The 27,026-nt window shown below is 33.9% G+C and overlaps 3 protein-coding genes across 3 annotated transcripts; all 3 read right to left on the reverse strand.

Moving 5' to 3' along the window:
* Positions 1 to 695: 695 nt before the first annotated feature.
* Positions 696 to 10,139, reverse strand: LOC134721712 (BTB/POZ domain-containing protein kctd15-like). The gene is made up of 3 exons (XM_063584889.1): positions 9,917 to 10,139; positions 7,008 to 7,213; positions 696 to 1,577 (listed from the first exon to the last, which is right to left on the reverse strand). Exons 2-3 carry the CDS (start codon positions 7,184 to 7,186, stop codon positions 965 to 967), a joined length of 792 nt encoding a protein of 263 aa, XP_063440959.1. The 5' UTR covers positions 7,187 to 7,213; positions 9,917 to 10,139; the 3' UTR covers positions 696 to 964.
* Positions 10,140 to 13,101: 2,962 nt separating this feature from the next.
* Positions 13,102 to 14,702, reverse strand: LOC134722940 (uncharacterized). Its single transcript, XM_063586573.1, has 2 exons — positions 13,347 to 14,702; positions 13,102 to 13,156 (listed from the first exon to the last, which is right to left on the reverse strand). Exons 1-2 carry the CDS (start codon positions 14,552 to 14,554, stop codon positions 13,102 to 13,104), a joined length of 1,263 nt encoding a protein of 420 aa, XP_063442643.1. The 5' UTR covers positions 14,555 to 14,702.
* A 6,313-nt stretch (positions 14,703 to 21,015) lies between these two features.
* LOC134721713 (small nuclear ribonucleoprotein-associated protein B-like) lies at positions 21,016 to 26,237 on the reverse strand. Its single transcript, XM_063584890.1, has 5 exons — positions 26,038 to 26,237; positions 24,788 to 25,051; positions 24,186 to 24,354; positions 23,071 to 23,142; positions 21,016 to 21,206 (listed from the first exon to the last, which is right to left on the reverse strand). Exons 1-5 carry the CDS (start codon positions 26,044 to 26,046, stop codon positions 21,190 to 21,192), a joined length of 531 nt encoding a protein of 176 aa, XP_063440960.1. The 5' UTR covers positions 26,047 to 26,237; the 3' UTR covers positions 21,016 to 21,189.
* Between the last annotated feature and the right edge of the window lie 789 nt (positions 26,238 to 27,026).

The raw sequence follows: 27,026 nt of genomic DNA on the forward strand, positions 1-27,026 counted from the left end.
TCCTGTATTGCCCTAGGTCTTATACATTCTGTTGTTAATACTGTCCTCCTGGCCAAGAACAAAATAGATTGACGCAAGTTCATATTTCCTCTTAGGAATATAAACTTTTCATCCTATATACCCTGAAGCAATAGACACAAATGTAGTTGTACTGGTAATGAATTAAGCCAATGGGTAGAGAAGAATATATGCAATTTGTCGAAAGAAATTTGTGAGAATTACCAGAAATTTTTATAGATGTATTATTTGTATAATTCGTCTACAATTGATCTTCCATACAACTGTAACTGATACGATATATCAACCACTCTGATGTCTCGCCATTTATAATTCTTTGTCGCTTTACTGTAATATCGAACTGTTCGAACTAGGAACGTCCTTACAATGCTTATTTCAAATTCTTGATCTCTTTTCAGGTATATATCGAACTTATCAAGTAGGAACGTCCTTACAATGTGACAATTTAATCTTTGTAATTACCATCAAAAAATAAAATCACAAAAATACTGAACTCCGAGGAAAATTCTAAACGAAAAATCAAAAGCTTAAATACATCAAACGAATGGATAACAAATGTCATATTCCCGACTTGGTACAGACATTTTCTCATGTAGAAAATGTTAGATTCAATTTGGTTTTATAGCTAGCTAAACCTTTCACTTGGGGATGATGGAAATGTACAAACAAACATCGAATCGCAATCAACATTTTATTCATAACTTATTAACTAACATAAAATACAAAATAAAACAACATAATACTAAACTTGGATTTCAATGAATGTCTAAGGTATAATAAACATATATATATGATGTAAATATATCAACAATGAATATACTGGACAGTGGTCAAGAGAGAAAAGTCCAGCATTATTATGAAGAGGTGGCGCGAATTTTGACATACAGACTTAGAGCCTGATGTTCACCGTAAGCTACAAAATAAGTACTGACGTGATAATTTCTCCTCAAATCTTTTTACAATTGTTACGCGTAAATAAATATTCACTAAATTGTTGTCCCTCCACGCCACCCCCAGTCGATGCTTCCACACGGAAGCTGTGGTTCAGCAGTCTTTGAAACACTTGAACAGAATTAAGCTTACAAAATCCATTCAAAGGAAATCGAATGACATAATGACTGTCTAAATTAAATCCAGAATTTCTTGAATCCATCAATGCAGACGATAGTTCAGGGAAAACTTCTTCAAGCAGACGTTTTTCAGCACTGAGTGAAATCCTCTCGCCAAGATCTGGACTTATAGCAACTGCGATGCAGTCACAAAACTCTCTGCTACTTCCGCTAATGGCTGAATCAGGTTTCTCTGTTTTGATATTTTTAGCTTTTCTGATAATTTCAAGGTGATGGACTAAACCATGCAGCTCGTAATATTTTGCTTCCTCGTATAACTGCTCGTGTTCGCAGAAGTTTTCCGGTAGGATTATTTTAGAAGATCGGAGATAGTTCAAAATATGCCTGAATGTTTTTCCGTCACGGTCTATAAAGTAATGTTGCTTAAGAGTGTCTAAGATGATGGGGATGCTTCCGTTGAACAATTTTGCAAGTCTTGATTCTGGATATCTACAAAGACAGAGTACACACATATAAATTAAACCGTCAATACTGAACTTACACCAACGTTCATAGCTTGGAGATAAATGAATGACAGCAGTATGGTATAAAGTTAAGTGCCATAGAAACATTTTTTTTATCCCTTGAAATTATATAATAGTCATCATTTAAATAATAGCACCGATCACCACATTATAAATGCCCGTAAATAGCCTCTAGACATAGACAGGTATTATGGGAGTTTCTCCCCCCCCTAAAATATCAGAAAATTTAAAATTGTTAACAAAATCAAAACTTTGATGAAAGTAACGGTATGTAGGATCAATTTAATTCATTATACAATTAGTCAGGTTGCTAAAAGATGTCATTTGATGCAAAATTTGACAAATCATGTTTAATTTGCTATTGTGTATCACAATACTTTTATTACCAACACGTAGCATTTTGGATTGCTTTCTGGTTTTATGAAAATATGTAAAATTGTGAAGATTATCCGATATAAACTCCATCAGAATTTCACACTTTTTAGATTTGAATGTGAGTGAAACAATAAATAAAATAAAGTGCCCCTTCACATTTAGTTAATCTCATTATCCAAAAAAATATATGATACAACAGCGAAAGCTTCACATTGCTTATTGAACCACGAAAAGCGGTCAAATCAGGTGCCTTCTGGTAACCTTAGATAAGTTAATATTTACACTGGCCAATTATTCAAAATGAGAAACTACCTCAAGCGCGAAAACATAACTGTTGCTTTAAGTTATTTGACCATGCAAAGGAGATCTACGACCTTCTGCATATGCCAGGGGGAAACTTCAAGTCTTTCACACACACAATATAGATCTTTCACAGAAGTTGATACTCTAACACAAAAAATCATATCAATATATGGCATGTATAGTAGATTATCAAATGAAGAAGCGTTTTGAAATAAGTATTTATAAGGGTCTACAAACAAACGTGTAACGAACTGAAAATGAGAGGAGAATACTGATTCCCAATTGAAACTAAAATGTGTAGTTTAAAATCATACATGTTATGTAATTTATATATGTCACCACGAAGTCGAATGTGTTCTTGTTTTGGAAAGGATTGTACTTATACAAATAGTTCTTATTTTGTTCAAGACCTTTCCCAATCCAAAGATCGCAATGCAATTTCCTTCAAGGCAAACATTCATCTGAACGTTTTAATTTAAAATTTCACATCAGGACATAATCTTCAAACATTCATTCTTGTACTTTTCGATATCCTCTGGCATTTTCAGACTGTGTATTATTACTTCAATACAAAACAATTTTAAGACACGTAATATTTAAATCCAGCTCTAAGCTGTTATATTTGAGCCAGTAAATTAAATTATTTCCAGCGGATATTTTCTATGTATCAAGACTATCCAATTAGGCTTAAGTATAAAATGTTTCCGGGCAAAAACTTGGTTCTCGTGTAAATCTTTTAACAGTTTGGATCTTGTCGACAGAAGATTGATCCCGTAGGCCTTGTCATCAATTCTGAGTAATAAGGCAGAAAAAGTCCTCAAGCAGCTTACAGATATATTTAGTTGTTATGAACACTACGCTATATAGGCCTCCAGGTTTAATAAAATATTAATAAAGAGATGAGAAATTTCACGAACTGTTGAGCGGATGTTCCTATATAATTGATTTTTGAAAGAATATAAAGCATTTGCTATCACCACATATAAAGTTTACAAGTGAAATGTTTAACCTAAGGAAAAATAAGTCTTGCGCATGCACTGCTCATCCTATAAAATTTCTCTTATGCCTACATGGAAATGACCAAATTGAATTTCGTACCATTCTCAATAAACCATGCCCAAATCATCTGATCATTGACATGAAAGAAGTCTCAGCTTTTCAAATGAGACGGAAGATTAGGCGTATAAAAAGCCTTTGAAATTTCTGACGGTCAAATATGGTGACGGTGACCTACTTTTCCTCGTCTAGTAGTTTGGTGTATGAAAACAGTAATGCGTAGATGGTATGACCCCAAAGTATGAACTGACTTGTGTTATACTTTTGTTAGACTATTTTTTCGCGTCCACACTCTGATACAACCCATTATAATATTTGAGAAGAAAGATACTTTCACATAAAGTTACTCTTATTTTAAGCAGATCAAGGTTTAGGATCATAACTCATCTTGAACTATATATAAGAACATTAGGATGTATTAAATCGGTTAACTAGTAAATAAAAAAGTGCGATACTTAACCATGCCCCAAAAAAACAAAGGCGAATGAGGAATAGAAATATGGTTACTGTAGTCTGCTTTAGACCGTCAGTAAAACCCTTGTCACAGTCGATAGTCCGGTTTGCTGTGTGGGGTGTACAATTACACAGCCAAGTCCGGTCAGAATGAGGATGTTAAATTCTGCGTACTAAGAACACATGCAAAGATGTCACAGTGTGACACCGACGGGAAAGGGGATTCCTGTAACTATGGATTATTACACATCGAATTAACTTCTAATAAAGTCAGAGAAATAAAAACAAAAAGAATAACTTTAAACGGTTCCATGCCACAAAAACACCATGAAATTTGTTGATCTGATCCTCTATCTAATAGTAAGGGAAAGCCATCGTATCTCACATTTCCAAACGCTGATGTTTACCATTCAAATAATATATAGTACTTTATGAATTCATAAAAACATTCTTGTTAAATGTAAAAAAAATAGGGGAGATGTGACATGATTGATAATGTGACAATTATACATTAAAGACAAAAGAACAAAGATGTGGACATTAACTGTTTTTTATATACTTCAACAGAATTGAATGCAATCAGCACTGTAACCAACAACAAAACTGGATTAACTGATGCTGAATAGAGATTGGAACAGAGATTAGCGCGGGATTAAACATTCGCTTCATACCACATCAGACTATCTTCTGTTTGTTCTTGTAATCTCTTTACAGTTTGCTCTTGTGTTAGGTTAAAAGTCGCTGTCCAAAAAGAAGATATGGTATGATTGACAAAGAGACAACTCTCCACCAGAGACCAAATGACACAGAAATTAACAATTATAGTTCCAATAGGTCAATAATTTCTACAAAGATTACGACCGTGTATATATCTTTTCTTTCATATTACGTTTGTTTATCATATTTGTCAGTTTCTTTCTGCGAACATCCATATGAACAGCCAGAATCGCTTAAATCATTAAAATTAAAATTTACGAGCAATAGCTACAATAAAGAGTTGTTGACAAGCAGACTGATTACTAGTATGACATTCAAAATATGATGTCCGGGAAACAACATTCCGGGATACAACATTGTAAGTTAACTACTTATGCACCAAGAAATGGTCAAACTAAAAAAAATCAGACTGAATAATGTGCTTAACGTCTAACATTTCTTCCTGAAAACTGTTTCCTTGTGAACTAGCATATAATATGGCCCAGTACAAAGGAGGGTTAATATGCAAATCCCTTTACCGTGTTCTCATCATGATGTGCATGTTACATTTGCCACAAATAGTTAGACAGCAATCCATCATAACATCATCTTGAACAATGCTCTTATTGTAAAGTATGAAAATCGTTGGTAAAAATATGCACCAAAGGCATTGTCATTTATTATATTTTCTAAAATTTTGCCTCGTTCATCAAACACTGTTGCGCATTCATTATGCATATTACCTCACCACATATTAAATATTTTGATAATCATAATTGTTTTCTGTTACCAGTTCAAATCATGTTTACTTTTAACAAGAAAAGTGTTAGGTTATGTTTAAGAAACAAAAAGAAACATGGTCATGTGGTATTAAAAAAAAATCAAGAGTGTCGTCAAACGATGCGTTCATAAATTCTTTGTCAAAAAATTGAACTCAACAGAGGAAAATTTTCGACTCAACATCAAATCTATTTAAAGCTGAATAGTGTAACAAGAAATTAAAGGTCTGACGAACGAACAGATAGACGGACAAACGAATAAACGAACATTGTAAATGAAGTATACCACCCTCTCCATTGTTCCGTTATACAATCATGTGCATATCTTCTATTGTGATTACTAGTAGTCAAATGTTTCTGTATCTAAAATGATTCTTACAATCATTACAAATTTAAGGAAAGGGTACTTTTGTTAGAGGAAAGCTTTAGAAATTTCATCATTTTTTCATTTAACTTTAATACACAATCTATAAGCCATAACTTCCCTGGCATTAAGGATGTACTCGCTCGTGATTTCCATCTTAAAACATTATCTTACCTAAACTAAAATGCTTATTGCCATTGGATTAATAAAAAAAAAAAAGGACTTGTATGAAATGATCAAAATAAAACGTGTACAAATTTATATAAAAAGAGTCGACAAAATTAAGATATTAATTTTAAAGCAAATTCCCACAGACATGTGACGGAAAAAATTGAAAAAACGTTGATAAGAATTAAAAGAGGCAGAACAGAATGTTGACAACAGAATGCAACTCAGTACTCATTCACGGACTTTACTAACGGCTTGTTTATATAGGTTTTTATTTGAACATCTAGTGTGATCTGGTAATTATTTGTCCTTTATCAGTTTATGTCTGCAACAATCCATCGATTAAAGATAAACTTAAACGGTTATAATATTTTTGTGTATCAATTGTCTGTTTCTACATTTTATAGCATCATTGCATAGTTTCTATATAAATTGCATGTATAATGAAATTTTCAATCTTCAAATTTTGACAATAGTCAATCGTACTTTTACATTTAAAAACACGTTTAGAATACGACGCACTAAATAATGTACCCCCCGGGTACCCCCCGACGCACTAAATAATGTACCCCCCGGTTCTCCCACCTAAAAACATTTCTTCTTACCCTCTTTTACGGAAACAATATCGATATATAAACGACACATATAGCCTATTGGTGCTGATTATTTATTCCCTGCGCACCAAATAGCAATATCATCTGGTATCAGAGGAGGTTATAGGTCGGTGACACAGGGAGCCCGCCCCCTTTTTTTGTGGGAAAATTTTGATTGGTTATAATGCTCTTATATAGGGAATCACTGAAGCGTGACGAAAGCGGGCCGCCTCTTAGGCAGTCAGTGGGTCCCCACTTATGAAAATTTCTGGATCCACCACTGGTTATCATCTGGGTTTTTTTAAAATTATGACTGTTGTTTTTTTCATCCTCGAGTGACACACTATCAGTTTCATCCACAAGCTTCCGCAACTGTATATATATCATGTGACCCGTTTACCGTCTGCCCGCTTTAATTGTATGTGTCTCTTTATTATGGATAGACCAGTGCATCTGACAGGATGAATATCACAGGCAAATGCTTCCTACATTGACAAAGGCCCTTTCCTCTTTGTTCATGAAAAGGAAGAAAGGCCTCGATCATCGGACGAAACAAGTGCCTGGGAAGAATATGGAACTGTCTGAACCTTATCTGCCTGCCACCTTACCTCGTAAGTGTTTCTAGAGATGCTGTGTAGATGACACCTCCCACATCTATATGTACAGGTGCTGTATATCGTGTTGGGGTGGCGGGACATGGCACTCCTGACATCGGTATCTTTGAATAAACGCCATTGTGTAGTGATCTAGGCGAAGCTGATGTCTGGTTTGGCACTGGAGACGTCATCGCCCATTAGGTATCCAACGTCAGTATCTATAAAGAAAATACAAAAAAATGTCATTCACATCTTGGAATTAAAGTGTTCACATTTCCGTATGTATATATATGCAGAAGAGTGGTTTTAGATTTAATATCAGTTATCATGTTTAAATTTGACAAACAGGTTTATTGCAAATATCACACAAACTAACATTATCAATCATTCAGCGTAAATGAGGTCAAGGTCAGTTAACCCAACGAAATGAGGTCAAGGTCAGTTAGCCTAAACGAAATGAGGTCAAGGTTATTTAACCTAAACGAAATGAGGCCAAGGGCAGTTTAACCCAAACGGAAATATGACAAATGAACCATGAAAATGAGGTCAAGATCAGATGAAACCTTCATGACGGACATGTTCACCTTACAACCATTCCATACAAAATATATATCATTGTTGACCTATTGCTTAATAAGTATTATGTATTTCATGAAAAGTCAGGTCAATGGCAATAGAGATACTATAGGAATTTAAGAACGTACGGCATCTGTATACTAGTATAATGTATGAAGTATAACTGAATACAGAATTTTATACAAAAGTGTACGCCATTGCCGCTGCCGGATTATCATCCCTGTGTAATTTCGCTCTCTGTGACTTTCGTTGTTGGCGACACAATTTACAGAAACACAAATTAACAAACACTAAAAAATAGACTGGTCAATTTCATTTAACAATTCAATGTATTTATGAGAAGATTTTCTCACTATGTGTAGGGGGATAACACACACAACTCATTTTTGTCCCTCATAGACCACCATTACATTTCTCATTTGCTGATTAACGACTGTTGTCCACTCATTTGCAACTGATAAAACACGTGAATTATTACTGAAGAGTTGGAGAGCAATTGAAATATATGCAAGGAGAAAAGATTTTCGTGCAACTTTTACGAGACAAGAAAGGATTAATTATGGGAAAATATGAATTGATAGCAGTGGCGGATCCAGAACTTTTCCTAAGGAGGGTCCGCTGATTGACCTAAAAGGGGGGGGGGGGGGCGCTCCAGTCACGCTCCAATGATTCCCTATATAATCATCCAAATTTTTCCGACGAAAGGGGGGTGGCGCCCCCCTCCCTTCCCTTGGATCCGCCTATGGGTAGCATCCAGAAGATGTACTGATGATAAGACGAAAGTAAAGATAGACGCAATAATTTGACCATGAGTCACATAACTTTTATTTGTTAGGGATACGATTCCGAACCATACCTCGCAGAGGAACCTCCATGAAAGATAGGGAGGGTAAAAAACATATCTGTGCCAACAGAAATTTATTTCACACCAGAATATTTGGAGTAAACAGCTTAGTTCAGGTTGAATGTGCGTTGTACACTAAAAACCTGGCGATCTTCTGAATGGTTATGTTTCCGTTTCTTACTAAATTAAAATCACCAATGCATTTAACTGCATTGTGCATCCGTCTTTAATAACAAATTTATACAGTTTTAAAACTGTTTCCATCTTAAAAGTTTGAATGTAGAGTCTATAGATATAGGAAGATGTGGTGTGAGTGCCAATGAGACAACTCTCCATCCAAATAACAATTTAAAAATTAAACCATTATAGGTTAAAGTACGGCCTTCAACACGGAGCCTTGGCTCACACCGAACAACAAGCTATAAAGGGCCCCAAAATTACTAGTGTAAAACCATTCAAACGGGAAAACCAACGGTCTAATCTATACAAACAAAACGAGAAACGAGAAACACGTATATATTACATAAACAAACGACAACTACTGTACATCAGATTCCTGACTTAGGACAGGTGCAAACATTTGCAGCGGGATTAAACGTTTTAATGGGCCCAAACCTTCTCCCTTTTTCTGAAACAATAGCATAACATCACAACATATAAAAACATACGATAAAATATCTATACCAGGAAAGAATCACTCTATGGAGGATGCCACTGATTGCGGGTAATTGAATGGAATGTTAATCCTGACACGACAGTAGCGGACATAAGATGTACATGTATTTAAAGAGAATAGGCAATGATGTAACATCAATAGTACTAATCATATACATGTAGTATAGGCTTCGAGCAATAATTACTAAGGACTTAAGTTTTAAGTATGATATAAAAATAAATAATCTGAAATATTTTAAGAATTTATAATTTTATATTTATTATCTGAATCATTATGTAGAGAATAATGAGATTTTTGTCACTTATGTGTTTAAACATGAATATTCAAATTACAAATTAAGCTATAACACTTAAATATTGACATTTATAAATACCATTATAATTTGACAAATAGCCTGCGGGTAGATTTATTCATTGACAAAGAGGGACACACTGTGGGAAATAATAAACTGGTCGATTTGAAAATACATAAATACATGTAAATATAGCATCGTTTATAGAATATATTTTGATTATTTTTTAACACAAACGTCGTTTCTTATTAGGGAACTGTTGGTTTTCCTATTAAGTTGTAAGGGCAGGTGGGATTATGCATCAATGAGAATCAGATATATGTACTACATTGTACTATCAATTTATTATCGCCTGTTAAACCAACGATATATTTGATTTATTGTTTTCTATTAAAAAAGAAATATGAAAATTGTATAAGCTATTATAATTAATTAATTAAGTTTCATAGCGTAACTGATTATCGATCATTATCTTCACACAATAATACCAATAAACTAAGAGATCAATGAATGTATAACAAATATAACTTTACCTGAAATATCTGCTTTCTTCACTAAATTTCCCCTGTTATTGTAACATGTATATACCACTAAAATTTTCTAAAGCTTCTCAGATCCGCCTTCTTCATTTAAATGAGCTTTTACCGGCGTCGGCATTCAACTGGCGGGTATAATACCCCAAGGCAAAATCGTATTAACGCGGCTTTTTCTACATTATGCTATAGGCTTCATAGTTACATATAGGTCACGTTTAAATGAAGAAACTTTGCCTGAGGCAGAGATCCATAGCAACCAAACAGATGCTGTGTTCAATTAAGTTTGGCACAATACATTCATTAGTTATTTATAAACGACAAAAATGTCACCGGGCTATACTTTCATTTATCTGTCTTGTGTGTTAAACTTCTTGAAATACTAATTTATTAATGGGGACAATATGTCATTTATTTCTTCAGAATACACAAACAATATACTGGGTATTTATTTTTTTGATGTAAATTATATCTATAAAATAAAAAGTAACACAACAGCAGCAACAGTTGCAATTTCTGTTTGTAACGCAAATTGACTGTGGCTTGCTTAAACGTCAAGCAGCAAATATTTCGTGCATGATCCTGACGATAAAGCCAGATTTGTCACATTGATGAATCAACAAAAGTCCCCCCCCCCCCTTTCCTAAAAAAAAAGGCAAAAGGAAAAAAACATCAATACAGGTATCTCTCCCCAATAATTAATATTCATCTAAAAAAAACCACCTCCTCTCCACAAAGAAAAGTAGAAAATACAACACTTAAGCTTATGACCAATCCCATTAAACAGTCAGAGGAAAAAGAAAACGAAACACCTGCTTGTTGACACTTACTCGTACATGTAATAACAGTATAAAAGTATAAACGTCTAGTTCCTCGAAGGTGAAAACGACACATAAGTCCTATCGCTGTTAACTGTACATTATGCAGTGGCAGATCGAGGATTTTTCAAGAATGTGAAAAATTGGCTAAAAGGAGGTCTGGGAGTTAAAAATGAGAAAGATGTAACAAAATACCCTTTCTAATAAATAGACACATTAAGATCTCTTTTACCTAGCCCTAATATGGTGACATAGATAATTCAGTAACATGAACCGTTGGCAAAAGCTAAGATCTGAAATTTGTTACCAATTCATAGCTATTATTAGTTCTTTTCTTGTGATATATATATATATATATATCCAAATATCAATCAGTGTATCATCGGTTCAAGGAGACGATAGTACGAGATTTTATTATTACTAAATGTCGATTTTAGGGTTCTCGAATTTTTATATGTACTACTTAATATTTTCTTAAAAAATATATTTTATTACAGTATGGACAGAGGCATCATAAAATGATCAAAACTTTAAAGTACCAAATTTTAAAACAATTAAACTAGAGATCCAATGAGGTAAACTAAGTACGGAAGCCTATTTAGAACGTCCCAATATTATGTTAACAAAGGTTAATGTAGTACAAAATTTAATATTTTTGGCATTTATGAAAGTATAGGTTCATTAATGAAAAAATTGGCCAGCGAAATGTCTCATTTTTTAAGGGTTTTTTTGTAAAAGGGGGGCGAAAGATGCCAGAGGGACATTAAAATTCGTAGATCGAAAACAAACTAACAATACCATGGCTAAAAAAAGTCAAAGCAGACAAACAATAGAACACAAGACAGTCACACAACACATAGAAACTAATGACTAGGCAACACGGACCCCACCAAAAAACTGAGGGTGATATATCAGGTGCTCCGGAAGGGTAAGTAGATCCTGCTCCACATGTGACACCCGTCGTGTTGCTTATGTTAATACCAACCCGGTTAATAGTGTGATTCGGAAGGGCACATCTGAAGAACGGGATAGGGATTGTAATTACGACATAAGGATCATATCCGATATCATCTATGAAACGGATATTCCATAACGGTAATTAGGCAGACTGGTATTTTGCTCGGTATTTTGTAACACTGCTTTTCAGCTTTATGTTTGGTGTATTTAATTTCCACCAATTCAAATATTCGAATTACAAATAGTATAATGCATGTATTGCTGGAATGTAGTAAACAAAAGTGCTTTAAAATGTTACTGTTTTTTAAGATTTGTTAATAGATTTGCTTCCGGCTCCCATTTTTATATAGCATTTCTACATATTTTGCAAATAGCAGACAAAGGGGAATAACTATGACTATGAATCTCAATAAATAGATGCTTTATTTATTTCCATAAAATGGGCTCACAAGGAGCATAATATAATATCATTGTAATATAATATTCTTTTACAAATATAATAAACAACACAAGTTACAAACACAAATAAGAAACAACAGTTATCACATATTAGTATATATATAAAACCTTTGTCTCAGGCACACCTCTGGAAAGTAACAAAAAAGAATACTGCGAGTAGTCTAAATATATCTAGCTGAACTGCAAGAGGCACCTAGGGACGGTGCTATATGGCATGGAGGGTGCATATTAAAATGTGTTTCGGGACATTAATGATATGGTAAGATATTGTAAGAAGTTGCACATAAATGGTATGTCATCCTCGTGCCTGGTGCAGAGGAGTCAGTACTATTTAAAGTGACACAACTGCAAGAGGCACCAAGGGACAATGCTAATTGACATAAATAAGAAAACAGTTGCATTTTTGTCGGAAAACTATATATACGCTTCATTTTATTATCAAAATGTAACACAGCTTTCATGTTATGCTTCATAAACTAAAAACAACAAAAAAAAAGGTAAGATTTGTACATTCGTCTTCTAATATCATTAGTTTGACAAAAGGTATTGGGGTTCAAACCTAATCCACAAAATCACATGTACAAAGTTGTTTATTTGGTCAGGCCAAATGAGGTTGCATATTTAGGTTTATCCCATATTCAAAATATCCAATTGCAAGTAAGATAGGAATATGAATTGAGAAAACTTTTCAAATCAGGAGCAATATCATCTAAAGTTGTCATATCCTTCAAAAAAATTATGAATGGAGTTTGTAACATAGCCGTCGGAACTCCATCATGGCACTAGTCACTTTTCAAGAACTCAATGTAAACAAGTAAGATTGTATTCCGACTGTTTTTAAGACTGTTAAAAATATCATCAGCCATAATATTACCGATGTTGTAGTCTCTAATGAAGACATAAAAGAGTATGCTTTTTAAGCGTTCTCCGACTCTAGCTTCAGTTGCGTGGTTAAGCTGTGCGCATGACCCAGTTAGCATCTTTCTCTAACATCGTTAATGCTATTCTTAAATTGACATGGACATTTTATATTTAGTCTAGTATATAAAATTTCTTTAATAAGATTTCTAAAATAGATTGCAAAGAAAGTTATTATGGAAACTATTACTACTACTATACATATAACTAGTATAGATACGTTTATGAACGTTTCCTTTTTACGCGTGCAGTTTAGGTCTGCACGAGACAGGCTTAACAGCTGACGTCCACGGACGTGTGTTGGGTTTGCACACTCTAGCGACCCGAGATAATCATAAGCTTTTGGCATAGTCTTTGAAGATAGGTATTCTATAGCTTCAATTGTACTACAATCACATAAGAACGGATTTTCACTGATGTCGACTTTAACAAACTTGTAAGTTGAGAACGAGTCAATAATACTTTTTGTCAATGATGTTATTTTATTGCGCCTTAAGTTTATTATCCCTACTGACTTTATCCCTTTTATGGTCCTTCCGTAATCTCGTATCAATGGAAGGGACTTTATATTATTGTCGGAAAAGTCTAAATATTCCAACATCGGGAACCGTAGTCTCCAGCCTTGTAGTTTATGTAGGCTGTAATATATACCATTACCAGAAAAGTTTAAAGTTTTGAGATTATCAGCAATGTCTGTATAAACAATCTTATCGATAGAACTCTTCTCCAAGCTCTGCATACCACTTAATTCGAAAACCTCGAGGTTATTGTACATACAGGTTCTCTTTTGAATGTTAAAATAATGGCTATGATCTGTTAGAACGTCGAAGAAGTCGGTAAAATGAGATGCGGTGTGCATATCTTCAAATTCATCCTTAGTCCCTCTCTGGATTATAGAAAAAGCATTTTCAGGTCCGCATTCTGCAGCTTTTGTTAGAGAGGAATTAGCTTTTGACAGTGAATCATATAAGTCTCTAACATTATGAATAAGAGTGACGTTTTCTATTTGCAGATATTTTATTGTATCAGGAATGCTGTCTATTAGTGAATTCTTAAATTCAGTAAGGTAATCCTTAATAATACAGTGTTTAATGTTAATTCTATTTAGTTTATCCACTCTAAACGGCCAAGGAAAGCGTATTTGACCATTATCACAAATGACAAACAAGTCCAATTTAATATTTGATGATAACCGAGATGTGAAATTTCTAAAATCTGCGAACTTTAAATTAGAGTTACCTTTTATAAAACAAACAATGTTGAAGTCGGTGAGACTGGTTTGTGATATATTACAACGCCTACTCCAGTTCTCCAGAAGAACAAATTGAGTCATAACTTCAGAAACAATAGTGTCCATAGCAGTCAAATTGTTCATCTGATTCTGTTCGGGCCCCAAATCATATTTTTCGGTGGTGACTATCGGACTATTTAATACAAGTCCAAGTAAACAACAACTATAAAAAAACGTGAGGTAACTACTGTCCATTGTCTTTCGATTTCTTTGTTTGTTATTACACAGTGTATCGAATCTAAGTGAATGATCTTAGTCCTTATATATACAATAGTAGAAAGAATTAACACAATATATTGCAACAGAAAGATACTTTTTCAGCAAAAATGATCTTTTAAAGCATTTTTTCTGCACAGCAAACACATGAAACATTGAAATACCATTCGACATAAAGCTGAACCAGGATGGTAATTTAAAAATAAAATGAAATGAATAATGATAAGAATGTAGAAAATTAGCACTGCAATTTATTAAAACATGGTATTCAGACAGCTGCAAAACGTTTAGCTCCGGTTTAAGTCAAATTTGCAGCTATAATGATAAATGTTTAACATTAACGTAAACAACATACATGTATATTAATTCATAGAAAGTAACACCCTTCGTAAAAGATGCACTGATATTAAATTATCAACTGGCCATATTTAAAGGATTGAAATATTTGTGATATAAAGCCGAACGCAATAATAACCAACCTGCAATGTTTTATAAACTGCTCCAATTGCTGAATTTTTACTGAGTGTGGAGTCGTAAGGAGGGTGATGCAAGCCATTTATGACTTGATGTTCAGTGTGAGTCAAGGCTCCATGTTGAGGACCACACTTTGATTGGGTGTGGGTTCGTATGGCGGTTGATGCAGGCACTTTATATCTTGCTGTTCGGTGTGAGTCAAGAGACCGTGTTGAAGACCGAACTTTGGCCTATAAAGGTTTACTTTACAAATAGTGACTTGGATGGAAAGTTGTCTTATTGGCACTCATACCACATCTTTTCACATCTAAAGCAGGAGACTCTTACCCTGGCGAAACATCCGGTGTATCAGATTTTAATTCATGCGATTCACTCACTTTGTAATACCTCGACTTATGAAATTTGGATATCGCCGGGTTATTTACTGTTTCCTTGATTTATCCTGTACCCTGGCATCTCTAGCAGATCCGGAGACAATTCGCCATCGCGGTGATTTCACTTTCTCTGAAAATCGCTGCATGCCCATAGCAATCTGATCAATTGTAATCTCTGTAGGCCTGCACTTGCTTTCTTTGTATCACCATATGCAACTAATCAGTGCACAAATAAATACAGTTCGTCATAAAATTAAAATAAGAATAACAAGAGGCTGTCAGATTGACAGCAAACCGGATCATTACCTGCAGGGGTCTCATCCTGAACTGTTGAACAATTATGGCAGAACATTTCAACTTAAAAAAATGTGATTGAATAATTGACACAGCATAGGTTTGTGACATCAAATTAATGTGGTCGAACAACTGAAGACAAAAACAAAAAAGAAATTGGACATTTTTTACCTATTTATATGGTCCATTATCCAAAATCTCAGTACATTGTTAAAATCAGCATATCAAAGAACCCCAAATATTAAATGTTTGATGCATAAGCTTTATATATTTCTAAATTACACCATTTTCGTGTTTAAAGGGAAATAACTCAAAAGTTAAACATAGAAATCAACACCACTATTCTGTTCAAATGGAAATAACTCAATTTAAAAATAAATAAAAATTACAATAACTGAAAGGTCTACAACTCAACTCGTGAAAATTAAATTTGACCTTCATTTAGTCACTAAAAACAACATATTTAATGTAAAAAGATTTCGTCAAAGTTTTTTCATGTTAATGAACGGACATTGTTTGGTATTGAAGCTGAACAACTCCTATGTGAAAAATGCGGAAACTGTTTTCAAACGTTTTAGACCATATACTAATAGTATGCTCATATGATTTTGTTCTTGATTACAGAAATGAAATGTGAAGAGACATTATAAACATAAACCCAATCCAGTTTAGTGTCTATATGGATAGCCTATCATCTCTAGAATTCACAGTCGCTCTTCTTTCCTGTGAAACTTAATACGAACTAGATGACCACTAGAGTATGGAATTCTCAAAACTTTGTGTCCAGCATGTCTGTCTACAGCATATGTAAACTCTTTTTATCGATAAACTGCTTATCATTAGCGACAATGACGATTGCTTAATTTGATGTTTTTTTGATATTTTGAACTGTCTAAATACGTGTTTTATGTGTTTTGTTCTTATGTGTGTATATGTTATGAAATAATCTCTGTATAAGAGGAAATAAAGTCAATAATAATTGGCAAAATACTTTTTACAGCCTTTTGGTGACGTCTTAACATTAACTTCTGTCACTGTGAACTGGTTGATATATTAATATTGCACGCGGACCATAATTTGTTTGTTTCTTGAATTGACTCTTTAAATAAACTTATTCTAAAAGGCTACCTATTCAACACTATAGATAAAAGATCATTGAATATTGTTTTTATTGGTATAAATATTGATTTTGTTATCAGTAAATTAAAAGCTTACTAAATATTACTAGTATGTTATATACATATTTATGGATCTACAACCTGTCGATACCTGTAACTTGGCATTGCACAAGGTCATGTTTTTTCTCTGGCTGTTGGATATGTACGGATTGATAGTTTAGTCTTAGATGCATGATTTTTTTATTAGTTGTTAGAGGCTTTGAACGAGCTAGCAGACGACTGCGAGTACTCTCAGATCTGTTTTTGTGTCTTTTTGTGTCGGGATGTATAAATACCCGGCCACATCCACTTGTATTTAAGTCCATCTGATGAGTTAAGCCTTTTTCAACTGATTTTAATAGTTCGTTCTTATGTTGTTCTGTTATACCACTGTCCCAGGTTAGGGGGAGGGTTTGGATCCCGCCACATTATTTATGCATGTGCCTGTCCCAAGTCAGGAGCCTGTAATTCAGTGGTTGTCGTTTGTTTATGTGTTACACATTTGTTTTTCGTTCATTTTTTTTTTATATAAATAAGGCCGTTAGTTTTCTCATTTGAATTGTTTTATATTGTCTTATCAGGGCTTTGTATAGCTGACTATGCGGTATAGACTTTGCTCATTGTTGAAGGCCGTACGGTGACCTTTAGTTGTTTATGTCAGTCATTTTGGTTTCTTGTGGACAGTTGTCTCATTGGCAATCATACCACATCTTATTTATATCTTTCACTATAGCTTTTAAAAACTACGAGTACTCATAGACTTTTGCTAATTTATTTTTTAGTCTGTGTCCAACTCATTTAAAGGCAATAAGCAGTGTTTGTCCTTGGTCACTGTACATCAAATGTGTGTTTAGTTTCTTCATAATTAAGATGTTTGCCATTTTGTTGTTTAAATGGTTTAACATTTTTTCATGGTTTGGTCTCGATATGGTTTTTTTTTTCGTTGTTGAAGCACGTATTGTAAGTTGTTATCTTCATCCATTAGCGTTTGAACTCTACTTGATAGTGGTCTCATTTGTAGTCATATAAGTTGGTGGATTATAAACTTGCCAGTCTGGTATGTTTATAACAACGATTGTATCATACATTGGCAATCGTATCACATGTATATATTTTATACATACTAAGTATACATTATACGTGCAGTGCATACAACGAAAGAGAGCAATTTCTACTCACTATTGTTTTTATGTCGTTGAAAATGGATTGCGAGTTACAATCTGTCAGGACTTTTAACTAGTTCCTTTACTGCTATCAAATATCTTATCATTTACTTTTGTAACAAAATATATGAAAATAAGGGACATTTTTTAGTTCTTTAGCTGTTGACAGTTTGGACTTTTCAACTCTTTACCCTAGACTTCCACATATTTTTTTCAAACCAACGTTTTCCTATTTAATCAAATGATAGTTTGGTTAATTTGAATGAAATTATATCTGCTGCAACTCAATTTAAGCCTTCGTCTCTAAGGGGGTTAAAATTGCTGCAATATTTGTTTATCCAAACTCGATTTTATCCATTATTAAGTTTGTGATCCAACATTGAACTTTTCGTCCCTAAAATTTACGACAAAAGAGAATTTTTTGTTCACATCTGTTAATTATTCCTTTTTGGATGGGGTTGTTCCTTTTGCACCTACAAGTTGTCCGACCATCAATTCAAAATGCCTATATATTCACAGTTTTCTTTACATTTTATACCTTAAGTTTAATTTCATAGAAACAAGTTAATCCTGATCCGTTTATGAATCACCTTTCCTAGTGGCGGATTCTTAAGTTTGACTGCCTACGAGAGGCCCCACTCTGGGTCATTTTTTAGTGATTCCATTTGTAATCAACCGAATTTTTCCCCAAAAAAAGTGGTGGGGACCCTCTGCTTTCTAAATGCCATGTTGTAAAAAACTGCCTTTCAGAATCCAAGTTCGATTAAAAATACCCAATGATTTTGTAAAAATCTTAAATTAGTACAACATGTAGCACATTAATCCTTTATTTTACTGCTAATTCATAGACCAGTAAATTTGGGCTCAAAATGTTTTACCTACAGTAGTTATATTTCTGCAAATTTGTAGTAAACAATGATACAAAAAAAGCATTATTTTTTGTCAGAGTAGGGCTACTTTTGCTGTGAATTGGTGGTCTGACAACTAAAACTTTGTTAGCTACATGTGCGTAAGTGTCTGTTGACGTTTTGAACTTCAATGAATGTAATCTATATATTATTGTTAAATAATTAAGTCCAGTGCAGGACAGTCGGGCCAGCCGAAGGCTGGCCCGAAAATTTTTTTTGGGCCAGTGAAAAAATTACTTCACAGGCCCAAAATGCAAATTGGTAGCCCAATTATTTTATTCAATTTTTTTTCGTGTTGAGCCATAAAAAATGAAAAAAATAAAAAAATAAATTGATGTTCTTAATTCTTCAATCAAACCTTGCCGACACATAACCCTATTATAAACACATAATTTCCAAGTCTTCATTGTCACTGAATTAATGAAACCTCACTGTCCAGTGCCTAATATAGATCAATTTAGGGTTTTGAAGAGGAAAAAGTGACCTCTCATTCCATGAGAGTAGCGAGAAGTGAAGTTCCATTACCGTTTAGGTTGCATAGTGATTTCGTGGCCATCACTGAAGATTTTGTTGTTAGTACTGAGAATTTCCGCGATATTCTATTCGGTCAGTCATTTCAAAAGTTTGTATTTCAGTACAAAATGTCAGTGCAAAACAAAATCAAATGACATTTTTTTAGTCATTTTTAGTTTTTTTAACGTAATATTTTCTTATCACTTATTTCTGTCCGTTGGGGTTTACTATCCATAATGGTATGAAAAATATTTTGACAGCTTCTCAGTTGTATCCGTGTTTGGAGTTCTTTTCAGAATTCCCTTGTCCTTGTTTGGTTTAGTGGGTTAGACGAGATTTTACTCTCAATGACTGTCTTTATCTTTTATAAAACACAATTTGTTTTGCGACCACCATTGCCAGTAAAGCCTTATTTGTCCCACTAAAGAGGGGAGATAGGGCCTTTATCGGAATTCTGGGGTCGGGTGTTACTTTAAGCTTGGGATTTCGGGATTGACCCGGCCTTTCGGGATCCGGGAATCCTTTTTTTTCGGATTTCGGGACGTCGGGATTTACTTTATTTAAATTCGGGACCTCGGAATTTCGTTTTTTTAAGTCCAGGATTTCAGGATCAGGACCCCTCCTACCCCCCTCACTAAACAAGCAATATCACGCACGACGTAATTGTCATCCGCCATGCACTTATTCCTCTTCTATATGTATATCCTTCCAATTATGGAACACCTCCTCACATTGTACGTTTTAACGATGTGACCAGAGGATTTCCGAAAATGATTGTTCCGAAGTTGGGGTGTGTTATTTATATAGGAGTAATTACGATTTTGAGAATAATAATGAACTCGCCCAATGATTTATTTTTGGGTCAGTAACTATCTATCTTTTTACAGTTTCTAATCACCCAATCAAGGTTTTGGTCGCATTTGGCGACCAGGCGACCGGCTGTGTCCAACACTGAAGTCAGGGATTTTGTTATCACAAATTACTTATAACCATTACAAAATTCTGCTGTCCATGTAGAGATCTGGTTATACCTGTAGAAAACTTTCCCTAGTCAGAAGCCTATAATTCTGTGGTTTTGGAATATATTTGTTTTTCATACTTAAATAAGGCATTTAATTTTTTCAATCAAATTATTTAACATTTCATTTCAGGGCCTTTTATCGTTTAACAGTATGGTTTTGCTCTGACATTGTTGAAGACCATACAGAGACCTGTAGTTGTTAGCTTCTGTCATTTGGTCTCTTGTGGTTTTGACTCATCGGCAGTCAAACCACACCTTCTTATTTTTATATGAATATATAAAAGTGAGCATGTTCTGTTTGATTAATGTGGATCTGGGTCTTGTTAACCCAGTCTACAAGAATTAGTTTCCAAGATACAAGACAGTCAATGCAGTTGACCCTTTTGTTTTTTTTAAAAGTCATGAAGGATGTTTGTTGACCAACCAGAACAAAAAACTAGAAGCTCTAAAGATCCCCTGTATCAATCACCTAGGCTCATGTGCATCTTCAACAGTGGATATACAAAAGGTGAAGGGCTAACTTGTATAAACAAATATTTAGAAGTAATTTCTTTACTATGTACAACATGAAATGAAATGAGATGATTTCTCGAACATAAAACATGTAAAAGTAAAAACATGATTTATAAATGGTCCACAAGTAGTCATTAAAATGATAGTCCTGATACATTCTTTCTTCTCTCATACATGATGGATTGTGTTCTGTTCTTTCAGTATCTGGGACCACCTACAATCATAAAGATAAACAAAATAAAGTATGCTGCTAAAACATCAGTAGAAACAAATTATTTATGGTAAATACATATATATGCCTTAAATTAAAGAAGTCTATCAACAAATAACAGTTGCATTATATAGACTTTGTTGCCACTACAGCACACTGCAAAGTAGACAGGGCTATTCCACAAAAATAGATAGAAGGCAGTTTGTTTCTGCACCAAGTGGTTAGGGGTATTCCAGAAAAATATGTATTACAATACAATACAATATTTTTATTTTCCAAATTAAAGGGCCCATTAAGAGCATAACATTAATTACAACATGACATAAACATTACAGAGTGATTAAAGAAACATAAAATAATAATTCAAATGCATGAAGAAAGGATCAGTGGTCAAGGGGAGATAATTTTGATATATTTTAGAGTATTTAACTAATTTTCTGATTTTCTTAGTTGCAGGCCTTTATCCAGGTATGCACATAAAATAGATAAAAATCTGCTATCTTCATTAATCATGATCCATGAAAAAAGATCATTTCTATTTAAACTATCTAAACTGGGGTATTTTTTGATATAATCAGTGATATCTCTTCTGAGGTTATTGTAAATAGGGCATTCAAGAAGAAAGTGCATTTTCATGTATTGGAAGGCAGTTTGTTTCAGTACCAAGCACCAAAACAATTGTAATTGAGAATCATAGTGCATTATTAAGTGTGAAAAGTTACGCTAAAACATTTTTTATATTCACAAGAAATCAGGCCTAAAAAAAATAATATGCGTTTCCGATAACATCATTTTGAAAAATATGGTCGGTAGGTCGGAATTTTTTTTTTTTTTTTTTTGGACATCGTAAATGAAATTCGGAAAATTATCATGGTTTTTCCATGTCCGGATCCGTAATTAGTTTCAAAAACCGGAAGTGTGCCATTTGCAATGTTTTTGAAGCACCTCTTGTGCAAATTTCTTGGATTTTAACCTATTTGGAATACCTTTTGACATTAATAAAATGTTTAACTGGCTTTCTATGCAAGAGGAAGCAAGAGAGAAAAAATATTATGTCATCTATCAGAAGCCTGTGTCAAAAACAGGGTAGGTTGATATTTTTTTTTTTTGAAGATCCAATAAAAAAGTTAGGGTCGGGGCTAAAAAACAGGGTCGGTCGGGTTACCGGAAACATGGGTCTTTTTTTTCTCTGCCTCAGTTTGAAATAAAACATGTTATAATCAGTAAAATATATGCATCTTTCAATGTGAAATCATCTAAAATCCATGACCTTTTGAAATGTTGATCTTATTACATCCCTTTAAAACTTTCATGAGAACAGATTTGCTTGAAGAATTTTACCAAGTAGCTATGAAATCTCTGAGGCAAGCATAGAAAACAACATGTGTGAACAAATAATTACTAAAATGAAATTTTCCTTTTAGGTATTATTATCAAATTTAAACTTTTAACTCAAACAAATTGACATTGGTCAGACATGAATGATTTGATTTACGATTTTTTGTGTGTTTTTAACGCTACTTTTAAGCACTGCATTTAGGCTATTTTTGGGCGGTTGTTTATTATTGAAGGAAGCAGGAGTGCCGAGTGAAAACCACTGACTTTCAATAGAAATCTAAGTCAATCAAGATAGGAGTCGAGTGAAGCCTCACGAGCGGGGTTCGAACTCAATCTCAAGTGTTGACTGGCTGGTGATTACAGTTGCAACTACTTAGACCACTCAGCCACCGTCAGACTTCAATATACTGGTACTGCAATTGGTGGAGAACAACACTTACAGTCAAGTCATTTTAATTTTGATTTAGCAAGTTAAGAAACAAATATAGGACATGTGATTGTCAATATGCATTGTAATGACAATGATTACCTCGATATCCTCCTCTCATTCCACCTCCACCACCACCTCTGTATCCACCGCCGGGAGGTCCTCGAGGAGGTCCTGAAAAATAACAAGTAAAAGGTTATTAAGGTGTACAAGGTAACATATAATGAATAGAAATAACATAGTAGAAACTCCAAGATTTAATATATTTTCATCTAGCTAATATGCATAATTCTAGACTCATTAATGACATTTTTACAGTAATTATCTTGGGAGAATTAAACTTCTGTTAGTGAAACATTGCTATAGAGCAATTTTGGCAACAGTGTGTAACGAAAGGTTTTATCCTTAATATATCAAATGCCACTGTTTTTCAATCCAGTACATTTTTTAATAACTTAAAGAACAGTCCATGGCAGGCGGATTAGCAAACATACATGTACTCATAAAATATGATCATAAATTTAACCTTAAGTGTGGTATAAGTTTGTCATTACAATTTTTTTTCATTCTTTTTTCCATCTTATTTAAAGTCATGTGATACGAGTGAGTAATGATTTTTACCAATGCATGAATATATCATAAACTTAGTCCTCTGTACATGATTTTCTCATTTTTGTTCTCTCTGTCTGTTATGATTAAACAAATATGGCAGCTCATTAAATGCTGTGTTTTGAAGTTGAAGTTTACCGATTGTCACCTTATAGTAAACAAATATCAAAAAGCATGGGTATTGAGCACGTGTTTAACATGCGTATTGCGACCACCGGATTTTTAAGAAGATGGTTATGCTCAGGTCACTACGCATACGGAATATATGTCGGCGAATTGGAATTAAAAAAAAGGAAACTTCTTCTAAATGTGGACAAATTAAAGAATTTTCCTCAGAAAAAAGTAAATTTTTAAATTGTTATTTGGATGGAGAGTTGTCTCATTGGCACTCACACCACATCTTCCTATATCTATATATGTACAAAAGTTGTTTCTTATGACTTTAATTTTGTTGTCTTAACAGCTGCATGCAAGAGGACCACTACAACAAACAAGATAATTCAATATAAAACCTATCAACAATGCTTTTGAGTTTAATATGAAAGTTATTTTACACATGTTCCTACACTTAATCATGCATGCAACCTATTTATATGACAATAATTTACCTCCACGTCCACCTGGCTGCATACTCTGATAAGATGGACCACCAACCCCTCTAGCTGGACCCTGCAATCCTGGTCCACCACCACCTCCTGGACCAAGGCCACGTCCAGCTGCTCTACCCATACCTTGACCAGGGCCTGCTCCTGATAAAGGAACTCTTGCGATACCCTCCTGTAAATAGAATAAAAAATAAAATCTAGCATTTTTTTAATTTTCAAATAAGCCGATGACTGTCACTGTATAATAAACATGTATAAATATATTTAACATTTTCAGATACTTCTAAATAAATATTTTTCAAGTATACTGGTACTCTCTTGTGACATGTGGTGCACATGTTCTTTTTTACATCAAATTACTAATGCAAAGCAACTACATGTACAAAATGTATGGCTATTTGTATAAATATCTTTTTTGTCTACAAATTAATTGTCATGCACAGAACTTTTTAATAAATTGACATCCAACATCTAAATTTGTATAAATATCATAGTTTTTTGTATGTCTCATTGGTATGTACTCCACATCTTCTTTTAACCAGATGTTACTACTTTAATAAATCATTTGTATGTGTGCCTCAGGGATAAATGAACTTGTATTTTACCTCTGCAGGAGGGGGCCCTTCAACGGTCATGGAAACCAGATGTTCTCCACGTAACAATACCAAGCCTAAAACTCTTTTCTCTTCTTTATCACTTCCTTTAGAGCTTTTTGGTTTGATTTTACGGAACTCATCACAGTCTCCTAAAATTAAGTTCATGTGCTTGTCAAAAGCTTTGAAGGTTCCTATGAATGTACGGCTGTCCTGCAGGGTGCATCGCATCCTGTAGTTGACATGCTGCAACATCTTAGAACTCCTCCCTACAGTCTACAAAGTAAAACAGCAATGATATAAATATGTTTAGACAAATGATACTGATACTTCTTGAAACAGTGGAAGAATTGGTGCGAGACTATATGAATAAATTGAAATAAGCCACACTTTAATATATTTTGGTTTAGCCCAACCTTACCCAAAATGTAGACAGTGGATAGATACTGGTAAATTGAAGGTTGGCATTTTTTAGGCAAAGAGAAATTAATTGAATAGTTTGTATCTACGACTACTGAAACACCCCTTAGAGCTTGATGCTAAATTGTTATCTAATCACTTTGGTGCTTATCTCTACAGGGTCCTTAATTATTCGCTAAATGATTACTACAGTAAAAGACTAGAACAACATTAATGTACAAATGTAGGTGTCCCAAGATCATGACAGTCTCCTCTTCTGACAGGAACAATCAAAACAAATAAATTTTATTTATTTACACAATACAAAAAGTTTTTCTATCGAGTGTTTTCATAGCCTTGGTCAAGTTACAGAACCAAAATAGAGATCCAACCAGCTACATGTATAGACTATCTACAACAATGAACATGTCAGAACCAGAGGCTGAGGAAGGTAGAACAAGAGATCAGAGCAACAAAGGAGGCTTTTAGTACTACAATAGACTGGTTACTACTGCCAGACACAGGGGCTAATAATTAACTCATAGTCAATGAAGAAACCTTCTGTTTTACAAGCGGGGTTAAAAATCACGGAAGGACGAGGTTAACTCAGAACACAAATTATAAGGGGTTCCTTTCGTCAAAGCGTCTGCATTATCTTTGTTAATCATATCTAAGATATAAAGATACACAATAGACATACACTGTTTTCGGTATGCATAACATTTTAAACTGTCAAATTATAAATACATCTGAAAAAGCGACTACAAAACAAAAACAAATTGGCCGCCATAACAAATAGTCATGCCGGTAGTGAATTTCCAAAGTATGTCAGAAGATTCAGAAATGTGCATTACAAGAAATACCTGTGTCATTTTGATGGTTTGATGTTGTACGATTAAAAACTGGTTGTTATCATTATAATAAAACAAATTAGACGTCGATTAATTTAGATTAATGTAAGACGCCAAGCAAAAATATTCAAGACGGAAGTCGTCAGTGTAACGTTGTGTAGCGCCACCTAGAACGGAAATTGTGTTTTTCATCGGTCGCACTAGTTAGGGACAAGATGAATTATAGCGACAAGAAGCGACAAGAAAAAATATTAACAACAAGAAAACAAATTGAGCGATAAAAAAGTTCATGTATTATTAAGACAATAAATTTAAAGGAAAAAATAATTAATTACACTATGTTCTAAGTTCTTTGATGACCATTTACATGTTTGCATGTTTATATACACAACTGACAACTGCATTCTTATAGCTTGCAGGTGTTAAATTTGGAATTGAATTTTACTATAAAATAACAGGTCCCAGATTAGAATTATAAAAAAGGTGCATGAAAAGTTTAATCAATAGTTACAATGTAATACAATTTATGACGATGCTGATATCTTCTTCTTATGGTATTCAGTTTAACTACTATCCAGCACTGAGATTTTTTTATACTGACTACAAAACAAAAAATACTGACTACAAAACAAAAAAGATTATTAGCCGAAATAGTCATGCCGGTAGTAAAGTAAGTATTTCACTGAGAAGATCCAGAAACATTCAAAAACCAGAAATACCAGACAGTATACCATTTTGATGATTTGTTCACAGTGTTGGACAATATGATATAATCAGTCTACTGATATATAATAATCAAATAAACATAAATAATCACAATGACATATACCAGTCCACGTCCACTTGTATTTTGTCCATCTGATGAGTTAAGCCTTTTTCAACTGATTTATATAGTTCGTTTTTATGTTGTACTTTTATATACCACTGTCCCAGGTTAGGGGGAGGGTTGGGATCCCGCTAACATGTTTAACCCCGCCAAATTATTTATGCCGTATATATAT

The sequence above is a fragment of the Mytilus trossulus genome, chromosome 6, assembly GCF_036588685.1.
Source record: "Mytilus trossulus isolate FHL-02 chromosome 6, PNRI_Mtr1.1.1.hap1, whole genome shotgun sequence".
Classification (NCBI taxonomy): Eukaryota; Metazoa; Mollusca; class Bivalvia; order Mytilida; family Mytilidae; genus Mytilus; species Mytilus trossulus.